The following is a 20,449-nucleotide window of genomic DNA, read 5'->3' on the forward strand; positions in this document are numbered from 1 at the left end:
CAGTCAACATCTCCGTGCATGAGTGGTGCAGGGCAGGGGCGTAGCCAGGAATTACATTTTGGTAGGCGAAATGCCTACCAAAATGCCTCACCAGCCTCCAAGAGCTGGCTTGTTTTGGCTGTTTTGTCACTCACTATTGATAATGAAACACTAAGGACGCTAAGTTGTATGTGATTGTTGCACAACTAAAGTTATTATTATTAATACCCTTATTGTTTTATTGCATTTTGCTATTTGGCTATATAAAAAAAATCAAAAAATGAAACAATAATGAAAAAAAAAATCATTTCCTTGCATTTTTTAAATGAAAACAAAATAGTTGAAACAATGTATTATTCTTTTAACAAAAAATCGAAATCGAAATCGAAAATCGGGATTTCAGAGAAAATAATCGAGATTTTATTTTTTGGCCATATCGAACAACCCTACATATAGGGCAAAACGCATGAATAAATCTGACTTTTCATTGTTTAACACACTGAGTGCCCTTGATTAAACAATGATTTCATCGCCAAATGCCATGGTATTTTATTGATTTTTCCATATTTTGGAGGCTTGGGGTAAAAGTAATCTGAGTAAATGTAATCCGAGTATTTCCAGATTGTGTCTATGCTCTCATAGTACTAGTTACTATAGAGCAGGGGTGGGCAACTTAAATGATGGAGAGGGCCACATTATTTCCACACTCACTCCAGAGGGCCACATTGCATACTGTATACTATCTGGCAGTTTTCTCGTATTTTAACTTTTTTCGTACATGAATGCCCTGCTCCATCATATTCTACAAAAGTAGCAAAAATAGCCGATCTACAAGCTCCAAACGCGTCGCAGTTTGGCAATTTTTCAAGTGGAATTTGAATTGGAATCCTGAAAGTAACATTTTCATTTCAAATGCATTTAGTTATACTTATGTTAACTTTATGAACTTAAATACAAATACAATTGACATAAAAGACTATTTTCTTGTCATTAAGCTACTAATACAGACTGAAATAATTAAGCGGGTCATGTTTGCAGATTTGAAACTGGAACAGCTGAAATCAATAATATATCAGTATTCCGATATTAACCTGTGGGCCGCATTAAGTGAAGGTGGGGGCCGCATGTGGCCCCTGGGCCGCCAGTTGCCCATCTATGCTATAGAGTGTTTGGTCCATATTTGGACTTCAGCCTCATCCCCTGTGAGGAGATAAAAGCAGTTTCAGTTTGGGTGGAGAAGACAGGTTTTCCTCCAATCAGGAAAGAGTGCGGCCTTCCACCAACCATGGTCGAATGGGGGCGGGCCTGTATACGCGCACCAAGGCCCGCCCCCCACTTGATCATGATTGGAGGAAGGCCGCCGCCTGTCACACCTACATGAAAACTAAAACTGAAACTTAAATGAAATCATTACCCCTAAAAAAATAAAAATAACATAAAATAAAAACAAAGCATTTACTTTTTCAAACTCTTGACAAACTTGCTGGTCGGCTGGAAGAGATGTCGCAGACTTTTGGACACGGAGTGCTTCCTGACATTTGGAGGGGCTTTGCACTGTTCTGGGTGGACGAGAAAGAGAGAGAAAGAGAGAGAGAGAGAGAAAAGAAGACAGAAGAAGTCATTCAACAAAGGAATGTGTATTTTTAGACATTGTATGACTTGAACCGTCAATACTGGGCCCTATTATGATCCAGGTCTTATGCCTTATGCCTTAACTTCTTTACCTTTTTTTCCACTATTTTGAAAAAAAAAATTAAATACTTCAAATGCTGATCTACATCTGCACGTTGTGAACTTGCAGATCAGCTATTTGAAATATTTAAAAAACAAAAACAAAATAGTTAAAAAAGGCAAAGAAGTTAAGGCATAAGCTTTTTCCCTCTACAACAAACCTTTTTGCCAAGAATAGCAGATCTACAAGCTCACATTCTTGGCTAATGTTCCACACAGAATAGGGATACTAGGGTTCAAGTGGTTAGTGTAGAAAAAATACATTTCTTATCACACAAAGATTTGGCGGACCCCCTGTAGTAACTCTGAGGACCCCCTAGGGGTCCCGGACCCCCTGTTGAAGACCCCTGCCCTAAATGGTATTTGGGGGCTGCCGGAGCTACTGTGACCATTTGGTTTCATTTGACACTCAAGCTTTGATCTGCGTTTGCTAACCACATCGGACCATTTCATTGAATTAATCAAGAACACAAGCAGATTGCTGTAAATTAAAGTTCTCTTTAACCAGCAACGTGTGAGTGATAATTTTCTGTATCAATATCATTTAATCCAAGGCAGAGGCGGCCGCCAGGGGGGGCTAGCGGGCCAATTGCACAGGGCGCCACTTTGCGGGGGCGCATGAAGAAGAAAAAGAAGGAAAAAAAAGTAGAGTGACGGCCCGCAAACGTAGTCCACTCCTTGTCTGTTTAATCCAGACCGAATACAACAACACCACCTGATGGTAGCTTTTATATATACTCTATGGGTGGTAGTGATAGAGGCTGGCCACTCCGCCCCCCCCCCCCCCCTCCATGTGATGTCATATCCACGCGCCAGTATTGAAATTGAAAACAACAAAGCATGGAGTTCTCCGTCTTCACTACTATGGATATGACTAGATATTATAATATAGATGCTTGCCCTGAAACATCACATGGAGAGGATCATGTTGTTCCTGACTTAACACAGACCTCAGGCTATCAGCCAGGATATAGGAACTCTTGTCTCACTGTGCGTGACTGTGAAAGAATCATTTCTCCTGATCAGCCCAAGGTAAGACAGTCAGATCATGCTTTTATAAACCCTATTATATTAAGCCCAAAATGGTTCTGCCGCCGTGTAGAACCGAACCGCTTTTAACTTGAAAAAATGCATAATTTGCCCGCAAATATCCGATTTTTCCGGACGCGCTTTGCGCGGCCATAGCCGGCGCTATACTACCTCGCACAGGGCGCAATATACATACAAACCGCCACTGATCCAAGGCATATAATATACTGGTAAGATGCCTCAGGGCGACATGCGACCTCGCCCTAAAGGGCGAGGTCTGCTATTTTCAAACATTTAGTACTTTTACTTTTGGTACTTTAAGCACATTTTGATGCCAACACTTTCATACTTTTACTCAAGTACATTTTGAATTCCGGACTTTTACTTGTAACGGAGTACTATATTACAGTATTGATACTTTCACTTAAGCAAGACATTTGAGTACTTTTTCCACCACTGGCCCACAGTTATGGAGTTCTTCTCATCCGCCTCCCGTCGCGCTGGGTAGACCAATAAACACCTCCGCGCTCTGACACAGTGTAGAAACATCTCTTTTCGGTGACAGGCGGTTTACCTTAACGACAACAAACCTGACACGTCGCAACAACACGGAGCCGAGTGGAATGTTTTGGGACATTTCATGTGCTCCAATGTGGCGTGGCAACAGTTGACAGTCACGCCGGCTGACAACTGCAGACTATGGGTCCTGCGGGAGACCAAAGCTTTTCAAGTCCCACGGGGGCACTAACTGTGCATGTTTGTGTGCGTGCGTGTGTGTGTGTGTGCGTGTGTGTGTGTGTACGTGTGTGTGTACGTGTGTGCGCGCAGTGGTGGGAAAAGTACTCGTGTGTTTTGCTTAAGCAAAAGTATCAATACTGCAATATAGAAAGTTACGAGAGTCAAAGTCTGGAATTCAAAATGTACTTGAGTAAAAGTGTGAAAGTGTTGGCAATCAAAATGTACTTACTGCCAAAAGTAAAAGTACAAAATATTTGAAAATAGCGGATCTACGAGCTCACAATGCGACGCGTCGTGAGCTTGTACTGTAGATCGGCTATTTTCAAATAACCATGCTATAGAATAGGGCTAAAGTGGTTTATGTATGTTTTATAATATTGAAATGTGTATCTGCAAAGTAACTAGTAACTGAAGTTTTCAAATAAATGTAGTGGAGTAAAAGTACAATAATTGGATCCGAGATGCAGTGGAGTAGAAGTTAAAGTACTGGAAATGGGAAATACTCAAGTAAAGTACCAATACCTCAAAATTGTACTTAAGTACAGTACTCAGGTACCTTTACTCAGTGTGTGTGTGTGTGTGTGTGCGCGCGCACATGCGTGCGTGTGTGTGTGTGTGTGTGTATGTGTGTGTGCGCGCCCCCATATGTTTACCTGCTACAGTCGTCGGTGCATGGCATGTCAGAGCCAACGCCATACTAGTGGAGCCAAGAAACTGTCGTAACGTGTGTGTGTGTGTGTGTGTGTGTGTGTGTGTGTGTGTGTGTGTGTGTGTGTGTGTGTGTGTGTGTGTGTGTGTTTGTGTGTGTGTGTGTGTGTGTGTGTGTGTGTGTGTGTGTGTGTGTGTGTGTGTGTGTGTGTGTGTGTGTGTGTGTGTGTGTGTGTTTGCGCATTAACCCTTTGCCTCTCACTGACAGGGAGGTCAGTTAACTCAGTGGGGACATGTTTATTTTTAGTGGGCTTGGAAAGGGGTGTGCGTGTGTGTGTGTGTGCGTGTGTGTGTGTGTGTGTGTGTGTGTGTGTGTGTGTGTGTGTGTGTGTGTGTGTGTGTGTGTGTGTGTGTACTTTTTATACAATTTATACATTTGAAAACTTGTGAAATGGTACAATCTGCATAATTAGTACTTACTAGGGATGCGGTATCGGTACTCGCAGTATCGGTACTCGCCCCGATACCAGCCTATTTTGCTGTACTCGTCAGATATTGCTCACGGCAGCGCCAGATACCATTTTGTTTCATAAATATGTTGGTAACAACATATCAAAAGTACTAGTTCAACTAATGAACAGTGTTTTCACCTTCTCTCACTCTAGGCATGACAACATAATTATTTAAAGCATTTTATTTTGGGGCCACACACTATTTAAGCACTTGTACAGAAACTTAACTTACAGTATCGGTATTTGGTATCGGCAAGTACTCAAATTAAGTACTCGTACTTGTACTTGGTCAGCAAAAAAGTGGTATCGGGACATCCCTACTTTGTACTTTTGGTACTTTAAGTATATTTTGATGCCAATACTTTTGTACTTTTACCTAAGTAAATGTTGAATTCTGGACTTTTACACACCAAAGTACCTATGAGGGTGGATTTCCCATTCCGCCAATGCATTTCAATGAGAATGGCCAGTAGATGTAACCTGACTGCGCCAGATGATAGCAGCAGTGCGTTTGCCTGGCTGCATACCGCTCTGCTACTATCATCTGGGACTGCTCCGGCAGACTCGATGTAAGGGGCGGGCCATTTTTTCAAATTCTTTAGCAGGTGATTGGATGGGGCCGTCTCTCTATCACAGTCTGGGAGTGCCAACTCCAACCACTCATATTGGCTTGTCTGCATGACGTTACACCCAGAATCCGCCTCCTGGGTTTCCACGTGGTCTGCAATCAGACTCTATTGGCTCAGAGCCGCTCAGAGCCCGCCCATAGCTGCCGCTGATTGGTCCGGCCCGGGACTTTACGAGTGTTATCAACTCTCACCGAGAGATCTCAGATGGTAAAGTAGGGCGGTAGCCTACGCACTACTGCCACCATCTGGCTGGTCAGGTTACAGTAGATGCCAGTAGAGGAAAACGCTCCATTCTCATTGAAATGCATTGGCGTAATGGGATAATCCACTCTCATACCGGTAGGTATTTTGGTGTGGGTGCAGCCTAACCAGCCAGTGCAGTATTGATACTTTTACTCAAGTAAAATATGCGAGTACTTTTGACACCACTGCTCTGTACTAATTAGAAGGCATGACTGACCCTAACCCTAAACCCCCCACCCCCAAGCACACACGCACGCACAGACACATGCACGCACGCAAACACACACGCACACGCACGCACACTCTCATGGTCAACCTCGCCCCGGGGCCACTTAACCCATTTAGGCCTAGAATTAGAAGGATTCAAAAGACACTTATAGAATCGGGTCAAAATTCTAATGTTCACGACTTTTCAAAAATAGCAGATCTACAAGCTCGCAGCGCGGCACTCGGTGCCGCGCTGTGAGCTTGTATATCTGCTATTTTTCAATAGTTAAAGCATAAAATAATGATACACAAAATGTGTACCCGTTCTAAATGGGTTAAAAAGTCAACAAATCCCTCCATTCAGATCCCACAAAGATCGGGCGCGCGGTAGACCCCCCCCCCCAAAAAAACGCTAGACCCCCACAACTTCGCGAGGCGTCGCGAACGTGACGACGCCGTCGCGGGACTCGCGACTCGGCCGCTTTCCGACCCCGCGCGACCGACGCCGTCAAAGCGCGACGACAAAGCACGACCGGAGCTGAGCGCGCGCCGGCATCGCGCGGCGGGGTCTCCAGCGTGGCCTCCCCCCCCCCCCCCCCCGCTCCGCTTCTTTGACACTGAGTAAGACAGACAGGTACGGCCGTCCGCTGGGCTGCCCGCGTGTTAGTCAAGGCCCCTTTCACAGTTTAATTAATAGTGTTTGGAGAAGAGGGGGTAAAGGGTGGGGGGTGGGGGTACGTGTGTGTGTGTGTGTGTGTGTGTGTGTGTGTGTGTGTGTGTGTGTGTGTGTGTGTGTGTGTGTGTGTGTGTGTGTGTGTGTGTGTGTCTGTCTGTGTGTGAGCGAGAGAGCAAGAACATAAGCGAGAAAGAGGGGCCCGCACGCGCGCGCGAACGCATCGAGTACATACCGTCGCTGTCGGGCAGAAACCTCGTATCTCCAAGTTTCAAATGTGTACATTTCTTCTCGCAAAGCAAAGCCCTGCTTCACCACACGAGGCCGTCGCACAAACGTAGCGAAAACGGCCGATCTGCAAGCACACAACGCCTCGCGGCACGAGGCGTTGTGTGCTTGCGGATCGGCTGTTTTCACTAGTTTAAATCATTTTAAAAAACGACATACAAGGTTTCCACCCGACAAATACGGTTTCCGCGCACGCGCGCACGCGTGTCCTGTCTGCGTATATATATATCATTCTGCATGCGAGTGCGACAGACGGGGGGGGGGGGGGGGGGGGGGGGCACGGGGTAGTCAGTCAGTCAGTCAGTCAGTCAGTCAGTCAGTGTTAATTTATGGCCTCTCCCGACTCCAGGCCGGGGCCTGGTCTCTTACAGGAACAACAAACATGACCCCGGGACACTCCACCTCCAACTACCGTGCCTGAACCAGGGACATGCTGGGCCCCTGATTCAGCCCGGGAAAAGAGTTGTAGAGGCCCTCATTGCGCGCTATAGAGAGAGATCTCTCTCTATAGCGCTGCTGCTGCTACTCAAAGATTTGCCATTTCAGATCATAACAAGTGACAAGCCAGTGGGCCAATTACATGAGTTATATTTCGTCATTGTCGGGTGGAAACCTCCAAAACACATTTTAAAATGATTTAAACAAGCACACAACGCGAGGCGTTGTGTGCTTGTAGATCTGCTGTTTTCACTACTTTTGTGCGACGGCCTTGTATGATGAAGCAGGGCTTTGCTTTGCGAAAAAATTTACACATTTGAAACTTGGAGATACGAGGTTTCTGCCCGACAGTGACGATTTACTTTGTTGGCCGCCCAGCCCCCAAAATGGAACGAAGGCATTTTATTTTTATTTTTTCCCCCTAATGGCCGGCCTGGACCGGCTGGGAATGAACCGGCCGTTCGGGAGTTGTCCCGCTTTTCCCAATGGCCAGCACGTCCCTGGCCTGAACTCCCCGGGTTCTCAGCCAGTCGCCGTCTGCAAACGCCAAGGAGCCACTCAATGCTGACTATTATATTGCGTGTCTCGTGTAACCATGTACCCCCACCCCTGGCCTCCACCTTTCCCAACACACACGCACGCACACGCACACACATCTCTGAGGTACACTGGACAATCGTATAAGGCAGGGGTCTTCAATGTTTTCAGGCCAAGGACCCCTTAGTGAAGCGGGGACCCCCCCCCCCCCCCACAACCATAGTTTCATTGTTTGACACAGCACAATCGTCAATGTGTTTTCAGTGTCAATGTGTGTTTTCAGATATTTAACCACTTGAACCGTCAATACTTAACCAACTTGACGTTTCACTCTGTACTTGGTCCGCTCTTTTTCCCCTCTACATCAAACCTCTTTGCCAAAAATAGACGATCTACAAGCTCACAACGCCTTGCAGTGCGAGGCGTTCTGAGCTTTTGTAGATCGGCTATTTTTGGCTAAAGTGCACAGAACATGGACACTAGTGGTTAATATAAAAAAGAATAAAACAAGTTTCTATCACTCATAGATTTGGAGGACCCCCTGTAGTAACTCTGAGGACCCCCTCGGGGTCCCGGATCCCCTGTTGAAGACCCTTGTCGTAAGAGAAATGAACGTGTTAACACCGTCGTGTGTTTACTGTGCGCGTGAGCAAGACAGAGAGACAGAGAGGAGAGAGACGCACACGCTCGCGCGCGCACACACGCCCTGCAGAATCACTGGCTCACTATTGTGAAGCCGCCAGGGGCGTCACACCAAATTCGGGGCCCTGGGTACAAGGATTCACTCCCATTTTGTGTTTTAACTATTGAAAAATAGCGGATACACAAGCTCACAGCGCGGCACCGAGTGCCGCGCTGCGAGCTTGTATATCTGCTATTTTTGAAATCTTGAAAATTTGTGCGGAGTCTGAATATTTCAAATCCTTCTAAGGTTTTTCGAAAAACCTATGTTTCTATGTCAGTGGTGCTCAAACCTTTTCATGTCAAGGACCCCCAAAATTATATGTATTTGGCCACGGACCCCCATCTCAAAACATTTAGTTCCAGGGACCCCCCCCCCCAGAAGCAAAATTTGAGTTACAAATGTTCGCATAAAAAATACATTATATTCAAAGATTTGCACACATTTTCACGACTTTTCAAAAATAGCAGCTCTACAAGCTCACAGCGCGACACTCGGTGCCGCACTGTTAGCTTGTCTGCTATCTGTTATCTGCTATTTTTCAATAGCTAAAGTATAAAATAATGAACGCCCCTCAACCTTGGGCCCTAGTGACTCAGTCCCACTCAGCCCCCCCCCCTTTCCCCCCCCCCTCGTGACGCCCCTGGAAGCCGCCCGCTTTTCTCTCTCCCTCTCTCTCTCCCTCTCCCTCTCTCTCTCCCTCTCTCCCTCTCTCTCTCTCTCTCTCTCTCTGCCCGCCGGCCCATGTAAAAGCGTCAACGCGAACAGGTTTTGACACTTTACGGGGGCCCCCGGCTTACAAGCAGTAGTGTTTGGGGATATAAACAGCTCGAGTGTGAGCAAAGTCCATCTGCATTTTGTCAGAGCGAGAAGTATTCGGCGGGCCGACGGGAGGAGCGGCTGAGTCATGGAAAGAAACACCGGGGGGGAGGGGTGCGCGTCGGCGTCGAGACACAGGGGGGGATTCTTTTCAGGGTGGCACGCTGTTTTTAGGGTGTACTAGCCCCCCCTCCCCCCTCCCAAAGTACTTGTCACGCCACGGTTTGTAAAGTGTCTGTCAAGTCGAGTCGAAAGCGCCGTGTTCGCCGGGACACGTTACACCTGCAAAGCTGAGGCAGGAGGCACTCAATCGCTCGATATTCTGTTCGCGTGAATATGGCTCAATGTGCAGGCTTGTGGATTTGTTAAGTTGGCTGTTTTGTTTTAGAAAATGTTGAAATTGGTTAAAGTTGTACCATGTAACTTTTTTTCATAAAACAAATCTTAAAATTGTCCTAACTGTTAAATCGCTAAAGTTTTAGAACACCCACTCCGTTATTTTCAGCTTCTGAAGCCTTCTCTTTATATGTTTTCTATGATCCTGGCCGTGGACCGGATTTCGCGCCAAAATGACGTAATCTGCATCATCTGTATACGTTGTGTATACGTTGCCCAATCACATCGCCGATCATGCACACATGGTACACTACCGGCCAATCACAGCTTATCTGCTCTGGTCTCCAGGAAGCGCCTCCGCTTGGCTACAGTGTTTACCATGGTGAAGGATTTTAACCTCTTAATCCACAAATCCTGGCCAGAAAATTACGTTCTACCATGCGTTCTACCCCTCCACGGATTACTATCGGTCGCGGTGGTTTGCGGCGCCGCTCCGGTGGTCCGCGGCGGTGGTCCGCGACGACTCCGGCCGAAAAACGGCCGAAAAAAGCAATACCGCTACTGACCACTAGTTGAACTTACACAGTATAGCTTTAAGTGTGACGGTGGATTTTATAAATATTTAACCGATGAAAAGTTTTAACAAGTAACTATACTACTATAGTAACTATAGTAACTATACTATCAGAACATAGACCCATTTTGTTATGAATTAATTGAAATCACTCTACCTTTAAAGTGATAAATACAAAACGGTTTTGGGCATACAAGGTTTCCCAGCCTACAACAAGGAAAATGAGAGTTGGTACCATGGCAAACACAGTGGCGGTGAGCCTCTTTGATCTGTCCAAACAGCTGGTCCAGGACTTCTGTCTGGCCCCTCTGGCGCGGCGTGCGGCCATCCACCTCCCTCCAACCTGCAGGGAACAAGAGACAATTAGGGCTGTCACAATTATTACATAATCGACAAATCGCAATTATTTGACATAATCGCAATTATTTTGTGATAATCGTCATAATCGTTTACATATTGAAAAAAAATGTTTATATGTTCACAAACATTTTTTTTTTTTTTTGGAAATAGCAGATCTACAAGCACACAACGCGTCGCATCGCGACGCGTTGTGAGCTTGTAGATCGGCTGTTTCCGCTATCAATGTTCTTTTTAAAGTGTAAAGTTGTCAAATATGTCCTTAATTTCTTTGTATATTTAGGTTATGTGTCATATGTGCCATGTGCAACTTCAAAGCCTACAAGCCATCAGAAATGTAATTGTCAACGACAAAAACACAATTAAATCGTTAATCGCCATTTTTTGATTGACAATTAATTGTCAGGTAAAATGTCATAATCGTGACAGCCCTATAGAGACAATAAGGACCACATTGTTTTACCATGTTTATCACCGGTTCTCAAACCTTTTCATGTCAAGGAGCCCCCAAACCGACACTCATTAGCCCGCGGACCCCCGTTTGAGAAGATACGCATGCAGGGGGACCCCACATAAGAGGAGAGTTTTTACGTCTCTAGCAGTGATTCTCAACCATTTTAGTTCTCAAGGACCCCTCAGTTTGACATGCATTAGGCTACGGACCCCCATTTAATGGCATTTCTATCTCTGGGAGTATATTGTAGAATGAATGTTCATTTAACTCTAAGAGTGTACAAATGGAACCAACTGGTAACGGTCCATTTGGTTCCATTTAACTCTCTGAGTTACAGACAGGGTCCATTTGGTTCCTATCTATGATTTAGCTGGGTCCCCCCCGACCAGGGACGTGCTGGCCATTGGGAAAAGCGGGACAACTCCCGAACGGCCGGTTCATTCCTGGCCAATCCAGGCCGGCCATTAGAAAAAATTAAAAATAAAATGTCGGCCTTCGTTCCATTTTGGGGGCTGGGCGGCACTGTCGGGCAGAAACCTCGTATCTCCAAGTTTCAAATTTGTACATTTTTTCGCAAAGCCCTGCTTCATCATACAAGGCCGTCACACAAAAGTAGTGAAAAATACAAAACAAACGGTTTTGGACGCACAAGGTTTCCACCCGACAACCACGAAATATAACTCATGTAATTGGCCCACTTGTCATGATCTGAAATGGCAAAGTACTGTAGCAGCAGCGCTATAGAGAGATCTCTCTCTCTATAGCGCGCAATGAGGGCCTCTGCAACTCTTTTTCCCGGGCTGAATCAGGGGCCCAGCACGTCCCTGCCCCCGACCCCACTTTGAGAAGCACCGATCCATATCTATCACTGATTCAGGGCACTAAGATTTAACCTTAGATAATAAAACTGCTATACTGGCCTATACCCGCTACATTCAACGGGATATCGTCTCTGGTATACACACCACACATGGATTGTCCAAGACTTGCCCCCAAATGTTCTGAATATCTCGCTTGGAGCCGCGCAACGGCTCAATAACGCTCCCTTTACCGATGTCGTCCGATGACTGACTATCCCCTGCAAGCCCGGTTTCGTCAAGTCAAGTTTATTATGTCCCAAACTGGGCAATTCATGTTACAGCAAATGGTAAACGACTCTAAAAACACAGTGAACATACATAAACAAGAACATAGACAGACATAGACATGGTCACAAGATCCATATAAGTACAAGTGTAACAACAACCATCCATGAGTCTAAACAGCTACCTCCTCTTGCTACCATTATTGATGGCCCTTATGGAAGTAGGTACGAATGACAATTTGTACCAATTATCTTTTGTTACCAGGGCTTTTAGCCATTGGCCGGAAGGCAATAATTCATATAAAGAATAATAGATGATGATTTCTTAAGCACCTGCTCATTAGGCTCAGACAGCTAAATCTTTCCCCCAAAATCTTGCTAGCCCCCCTCACAACCCCATTAACCCATTTAGTGCTCCAGACATGAACGGGTTAAAAATCCATGCTGCCGGCTGCCTACTCCGTCTGCGGCCAGTCTCTTATTTTGAAGGCCGGAAGTAGATTGCGCTCACAATTCCTACTTGAGGACCTTTTGAAATTTACCCGCCCTAAGTGTTGTCGTCCAAAGCGTAAACAGTAATGGCGGATCGATGCCTTTCAGCTTGTACTATTTTAGCGAGAATCCAAAGCCATCCTTGGCATCAAAAGTGTTTTTTGGAGAAAATGGACATCAAAGATGAGAAAGACCGTTGGCTTCCATGTTAAGGGATCACTATTGTGTGCACGTGGATGCGCGATGATGATGAATCGGCGAGTCCACCCGTGCCAGCACTTTCCAACAGACGGTACGTAGCCCTTGCCAGCTTTACTGTATATACAGTATATTTCGCGAGTATTCGCGGGATCGGCACTATAAATACTCGAGTATATTTAGCGAGTATACTCGGGATCGGCTACAAATGAGTTAAGAGCATTTTTCTGCTTAACGCCAAGATTTCCATACCAACAAATGATAGCAAAGGAAATGACAGACTTGTGAACTCGTGAACATGGGAGATTCGTAAATAGTGCATGACAACTCAATCCTGTTTCATCGCTCAAGAATGTGTGGCAAAGAAAGACGCACATTTCTGCACATTCGATCTTCTGTACAAAACGGAACGCGGGGCCCTCCTCTAAGACACTGGAATGTGAGTATAACATTTTGACATTTGCAACTAGAGGTATATCTCTCCACTTTTACAAGGGTGTTTGTGTGTGTGTGTGTGTGTGTGTGTGGGGGGGGGGGGGGGGGCAGGGACGTGCTGGGCCCCTGATTCAGCCCGGGAAAAAGTGTTGGAGAGGACCTCATTTATTTTATATATTTTTCAATATTTCGTCGTTGTCGGGTGGAAACCTTATATGTTTTGTATTTATTATTTTAAAAATGATTTAAAATAGTGAAAACAGCCGATCTACAAAAACACAACGCCTCGCACCGCGAGGCGTTGTGTGCTTGTAGATCTGCTGTTTTCACTACTTTTGTGCAACGGCCTTGTATGATGAAGCAGGGCTTTGCTTAGCGAAAAAATGTATACATTTGAAATGCATACATTTACACAGTGACAATTTACTTTGTTGGCCGCCCATCCCCCAAAATGGAACAAAGGCCAACATTTCTTTTTGTCTTTCCTAATGGCCGGCCTGGACCGGCCGGGAATGAACCGGCCGTTCGGGAGTTGACCCGCTTTTCCCAATGGCCAGCATGTCCCTGGGAAGGGGGGTACCAGTCCTTCAGCAGAGGTTGAATGTCATCCGGTCTAGACCGTCTAGTCTCTCCCTTCTGTTTCCACCCTCTGCAGACAGGCTGCATGTGTGCGGGCGTGCGTATGTGTGTGTGCGGGCGTGCATGTGTGTGTGTGCGCGCGTGTGTGGATTCTGACAGCACATTTGTTTTAGTCATGGTCGTTTGAATAAGATTCCATTTTGTTTTACGTCATATATTAGTCGTCTGAAATGTTTCAGTTTCATTCTAGTTTTAAGGTCCATTCCCACTGGGCCAGATAACAGATAAAAAAAATCTCTTTCTCCAGATATTTTTCCATTCAAAATGGATGGTAGATACAGATAAAAAAAATATCTACCACAGATATTTGCCACAGATATACTTTTATCTGTGGCAGCTGTTTTTTTTTTATCTGTATCTACCATCCACTTTGAATGGAAAATCACACCTTGTGAACTGAGTGGTGGTCAAATAAAAATAGTCAAATAAAAAGAGTCAAATACATGGATTGCAAGGTTGCTCATGCTCAACAGTGGCAGTTGACACACACGCGCACGCACGCACACACACACACACACACACACACACACACACACACACACACACACACACACACACACACACACACACACACACAAAGTAGGCCAGCATTCCAAGACTGCCTGAGGTGACCAATCAATGATAACAAATAATATAAAACACAATAGCAATTGGTATTATAAAAGCGGAGATATAACAGTATTGCAGGCCATGTTGGCACATTATTTTGGTGCGCCACGCACACACACACACACACACACACACACACACACACACACACACACACACACACACACACACACACACACACACACACACACACACACACACACACACACACAGAGAGAGAGAGAGAGGGGGGGGGGATTATTTGTTTATTTTTATTTTGATATGAAAACTTCTATTGTTGTACCAGATTATTAGGCCTACATCACCTATAGACAACACGTGAAGCACTCGACCAGCCTAAAGAAACTCGAATAAAGAGTCGAGTCGACCTGCTATAACTATAAGATAGGCTATAGTTTTCGCCAACATGTTATGATTGATAGTAGCCTACATTACCTCTTTGTGTCAGCAAAAGCATCTGTGGTAGGCCTACTTTCTGGTCAGGGGAAAAAACGTTGTGCGTGCTGTTGCAGCCACCCAGTCGCGGACATTTGTGTGTTATTTTGTGTGTGTGTGTGTGTGTGTGTGTGTGTGTGTGTGTGTGAGAGAGAGAGAGTGTCTGCATGCTCAATAGCGCCCCACCTTTAACGTGTGTGTGTGTTTGTGGTCTGTGTGTGTGGTCAGGAGAGGTATGGCAGGCGACAGACATACACGGCCAGTAACATCGTGAAACCTGATTACATGGAGTGGCGGTGAGACCACCACTCAAAAATATCTGGAGAAAGAGATTTTTTTATCTGTTATCTGGCCCAGTGGGAATGGGCCTTTAGTCAGTTAAGGCCCTTTCCCACTGGGCGTGATAACAATAAAAAATTATTGTTTTCAATTGAAGTGGATGGCAGCCTAAACACCACAACGATAAAGCTGTCATAATTCACCCTTTGTCAAGTCCCGCCCCTTTGTCCCGCCCTCTTCGCTCCCATTGGTTGCTGTGTCCTTTCTCTCCATCCACTACCATTGAAAATTCAGTTGCTTCTTATTTTTATTCGGTGTATTCAATTCTCATTTTAAACTTGGTTTCAGTAAAAAAGGAGCCTCTCAGGTGCAATATAGTGGGCATGTTTTTAAATGTTTTTATTTTTCCAAAAATGATGTTTTAGATAATTCAGTATAAAAAAAGGCAGAACCAGGGCAGGACAAGGCAGAAAGAGCCTGCTGGTTGGTCAGTCAGGGACCAATCAGAAGGCTGACAAAGGGTGAATTGATGTGAACGCCGACATATCGTTATCGTTGTCTTTATTGCGTCAGGTGGGAATGAAGCTTTAGGGTTATAGCCTGAAAGACGAAATAGGTCCAGATAGTGCGGTGGTTCAAAGGGGATTATTTGGGTTCCTTGGGTTCTAAATTGACACTTACAAGCAGGTAACTCTCGACAGCGTACAAATGGACCCGTCAGGGTCCATTTGGTTCCATTTGTACGCTGTCGAGAGTTAAAGGAGTTGTTCAGACCAAAACACATATAGGGTTAAATCTGCCTTTTATCATACCCCTTCATACCTGCTTTAGTCGATTTTTCATAGCTGCCCCTGTTGCTAGATTTTGCGGGCCCTCTCATAACTAACAGAGTAGATAGACTTTATTCTAGTGCGGTTATTTCTTTAGCTTCAAAGTTAGTATTTTTTTATTGGATTGTGTTTACACAACGTCCTGAGGCCAACCAAAGCGCTGTTTTGACCTCACAGGCACCCTTACTTGTCAAAAAGACGAGAAGATCCCCCTCGCTTTCTAGGCTCTCCTCTCCATGCTCTGGTGCAGAGCAGAAGCCGTTTGACAACAGGAGCAGCCGAAATCTAGCAACAGGGGCAGCAATGAAAAAAATCTACTAAAGCAGGTATGAAGGGGTATGATAAAAGGCAGATTTAACCCTATATGTGTGTGTGTGTGTGTTTTGGTCTGAATGACTCCTTTAAGGGGAAGACCTCGAAGTGTAAAAGTTTGAGAACCATCGAGTCAGTGTGTGTGTGTGTGTGTGTGTGCCACAGGAGGACGAGCCCCCACCCACCCCGGTGTGAGAAAGCTGTGGTTGGCTGACGGACAGACGGACACTGAGCAACGCCGCTACTGGCTGCCACAGAGCTGGACTCTCAAGAGCTCTCACTGTGTACACACACACACACACACGCGCACGCGCCGCGCGGCTGGCTCCGCAACTGAGAGAGCGGGAGTGTGTGACACGCCACGCGCCTCATTCCCCCCGTCTCCTGACACCGAGAGAGTCAGAATTAGGGGTGTAACGATATAGTAACTGAATCGAAAAATCGATTTTAATTTGCAATGATCCACTATATCGATATGCAAAAGCATATATCGTACCGTTTTGGGTTTGCGTGGTATCGGTTTCGTTTTGCAATGCAGATAATCGGTATCGAATCGTTTTGCAGTGCAAATACCGGTAATTGGTTGTATGTTTGTGCCTTGTTTTTAGAAATTTTAAGAGGGAAAATGAAAAAAAGTAGTTTAATTACTTTTCCATTCCATATAGCTACTCTTGGTCTATCAATAAATGTGTGTAATCTCTGTGTTCATGTCCAGGTGCAGGTTTGTCCATATTTGTTGAAATATACGTATACATGTCCATATATTTGCTAGAGAATCACAGTGTTTACTTATTTACATCCATAATAATAGATTTTTCCCTTTAAAAACCTGCACTATTGACACGTTTCACACAGATTTAATTTCTTTGCTAAATAGATACTATATTGATTTTAAATCATTGAATTGAATCGTATTGCCATGAATGAACCAATATTGTCCATGTATCGTATCGTCAACCATGTATCGTGATGTGTATCTTATCGCTGTTAAAATGTATCGTTACACCCCTAGTCAGAATACATTAAGTAGAGCCTCTCTCTCTCTCTCTCTCTCTCTCTCTCTCTCTACATGTCACTCTGACTCTATATCGTTCGCACGTAAGTTCACAGGTTCTCATGAATGGCAGACGGTCAAAAACGGCCCGCGCGGTAAAAGTCTGAGTGTCGCTTGAGGTCCGTTCCGAAACGCCGTCAAGAGTTCAGCGAATCGTGCGCGCACTCTCCTCTCTCTCTTCCCGCTGTCCATAATTCACAATGTGCGATGTATCTCGACTACATGAAGGTATGAAAATTACTTTTACACAAAACCCCACGCAATGGGGGCTGCTCTCCATTCAGACATGCTGCCATTCCAACATGTTCTCACCTCCAAAGCGCCAGACAACTGACGCCCTGTCATGCGTCGGACAAGGGGACGCTTTGGGTATGCCTACTGCTTCAAGTGGAGGACGCTTTGGGTAAGCCCAGTGGTCTAAGAAGAAGGAAAAAAAAGGCATTCCCGAAGTGGGATTCGAAAACCGCTATGAAAGGTTTACCAGCCACCCGACGTTACATATCACGCCACTATCAACGACGGCGGCGCGACCGCATAGAGGTGCCGGCACATTAGTTTTATTGAGGTTAAGGTTAGGGTTAGGGTTAGGGTTAGGCATAGTTTTACTGAGGTTATGTTTAGGGTTATGGTTAGAGTCAGGCATAGTTTTACTGAGGTTATGTTTAGGGTTAGAGTTAGAGTTAGGCATAGTTTAGGTGGTCGGACACGTTACCTCCGCGTTGCGTTAGAATCCACGTTGTCAAAGATAAAAGCACAAAAAAAGGTTTTTCCCAGTCGTCTCCTTAGCTCAGTCGGTAGAGCATGATGACTGCTAAAACTGAGACCCGGTTTCAATTCCCAGTGACTGGTAAATATTCCAGTAAACACATGTCGGCGCATGCACACTAAGACTCTCCGTTCCCGTCTGACGGAAGACGCTGTAAGCGTCTCAAAGCGTCGCACGGGTGAAGCTGAAAGCGAGTTGGGAACGCGTCGGGGGGTTGAAGCAGAAGGGGTGAGGATGGGCTGGCTTGGCCATTCAGACATTGACTTCTAATTGTCTGAGTGGCAACACTTCCTTTTTGCCAGACCCATGAAATGGGTAGGCCTACATAAGCAAATGTCGGTCTGTCCGGGTTTTCTATATAAAGGGTATATATGATGATGACATGATGATGACATGCCTACAAAAGGCATGATGTCATAAATGATGATGACAGACAGGGGGTCTGGCACAACCAGGTTGACCTGGTCTAGTTTTACACACTATTCTAATTTTCTGAGATGGATCTGAAAGGCAGTGTTTCTCAAATGGGGATACTTGTACCCGTAGGGGTACGCGAAAAACTAGAAAATGGGAATATGTATTTAGTGTTACGGTCAATGATAAAACACTGACAGATTTAGTGTGAACCTGCTCATCTGTCAATTGTTAAACCAAATTACATCAGTAACTTGACTAGTACAACTGTTTATTTTGAATTCATATTGGCATTGGAACTAGACTTCTGATGTCTATTTTTCTAAGCAAAATGTCAGGGGGAAGGGGGTACTTGGCTTCATAAATCAGTATAGCAGGGCGCCTGCTGGCCTGGTGGTCAAGGCGCATACCACATACTAGGGCCTAGGCTATGATGCCTGCTGGCATCGCTGGTTCGATTCCCGATCCGGACGACCTTTGCCACATGTCATTCCTCATCTCTCTCCCCATTTCCTGTCAGTCTACTGTCCTATCAATAAAGGCATAAAAAGCCCCAAAACAAATCTTTAAAAAAAAAAAAAAAAAAACAGTATAGCGGGGTACTGCAGCCATAAAAGTTTGAGAACCACTGCCGTGAGGGGTACGATGTGTGGGGCGATAAGCCCGCCGGGACAGAGGTCTCGGTTATCCCCCCCCCCCTCTGCCTTCACCCTCCCCCCCCCCCCCCCCCCCCCCCCCCGAAACACGGTGAGCTTTATTCCCGGAAAAAGGTGCCTGTCCCGAGCTCCTAGGACAAGCGGGCCCTTTAATGGGCGTCCGCCGACCGGGCTCCGATATAAGGCCCCCACTGTTGGGTAGCCGTAACGCCGCGCGCGCGGCCCCGAAAGGCACAGACATGCAAATATTTCCAGTGGGTAGTAGGCCCAAATGGAAAACACAAACACGCAACATCGAAATTAGCTCAGCGAGAGAGGGAGAGGGAGAGGGAGAGGGAGAGGGAGAGGGAGAAAGAGAGAGAGAGAGAGAGAGGAGAAAGTGTAGTAGGTTCAGAAAAAAAAAGAAAGAGAGAGAAAGAGAGGGAAAGCCCCCGAGTATACGGGCCTGTGTGTGTGCGCGCGCGCGCGTGTGTGTGTGTGTGTGTGTGTGTGTGTGTGTGTGTGTGTGTGTGTGTGTGTGTGTGTGTGTGTGTGTGTGTGTGTGTGTGTGTGTGCGTGCGTGTGCGTGTGCGTGCGTGCGTGTGCGTGTGCGTGTGCATGATGAGGACAAACATGTTTCATGTGCCTCCCAGATGTGCCAGTCAGTTGCAGCGTCTCCCAGTGCAAGTGTTTCTCAAACTTTTTTAAATTTCAATTTCAATTTCATTTTCCCTTAACTCTGACAGTGTACAGGGTTAGGGTTGGAACCAAATGAACCCTGGCGGGTTCATTTGGTTCCATGTGTACACTGTCAGAGTTACAGACTTGTATGGGTCAATTTAGACCCCCCTAAAGGAACCCACAGAGTCCCTGGAATCCACTTAGAGAAACACTGTTTCTCTAAGTGTCGACTTGTGTAATGAAGTCGACTGAGCGAACCTGTCGACTTTTTCGTTAATGCCCTATGTCTGACTGTTCCGTCTCTACACACACAGACAGACAGACAGACAGACAGACAGACAGACAGACAGACAGACAGACAGACAGACAGACAGACAGACAGACAGACAGACAGACAGACAGGCATACAGGCAGGCAGGCATACAGACAGACATGCAGGAAAATGAGGAATGCAGCCAGTCAACATCTCAGCTGTTGAGTTCACTGTTTTACTTCTTGGCTGAGCTCAGGCCATTTATGTCAGGAACATCACTCCAAGGCTATGGCTATTGGCCACACACACACACACACACACACACACACACACACACACACACACACACACGCACACGCACACGCACACGCACACGTGACTAAAAGAGTAAGATTTCTGATATTTAGTCCTGAGACTAAGACTAAACAATTTCAGAAGACTAGTCTAAGACTAGGACTA

At 45.7% G+C, this 20,449-nt stretch overlaps 1 protein-coding gene across 1 annotated transcript in view; it reads right to left on the bottom strand.

Annotated features, from left to right (window-relative positions):
* ankfn1b (ankyrin repeat and fibronectin type III domain containing 1b) overlaps positions 1 to 20,449 on the bottom strand; it is a gene marked incomplete at both ends in the record, with an annotated part of 375,118 nt that overhangs the window by 35,449 nt on the left and 319,220 nt on the right. Inside the window, 2 exon segments of the mRNA XM_080747475.1 lie at positions 1,439 to 1,538; positions 10,299 to 10,406. Coding sequence (XP_080603601.1) covers positions 1,439 to 1,538; positions 10,299 to 10,406 — 208 coding nt within the window.

The sequence above is a fragment of the Nannobrachium achirus genome, assembly GCF_963921795.1.
Source record: "Nannobrachium achirus genome assembly, chromosome: 18".
Classification (NCBI taxonomy): Eukaryota; Metazoa; Chordata; class Actinopteri; order Myctophiformes; family Myctophidae; genus Nannobrachium; species Nannobrachium achirus.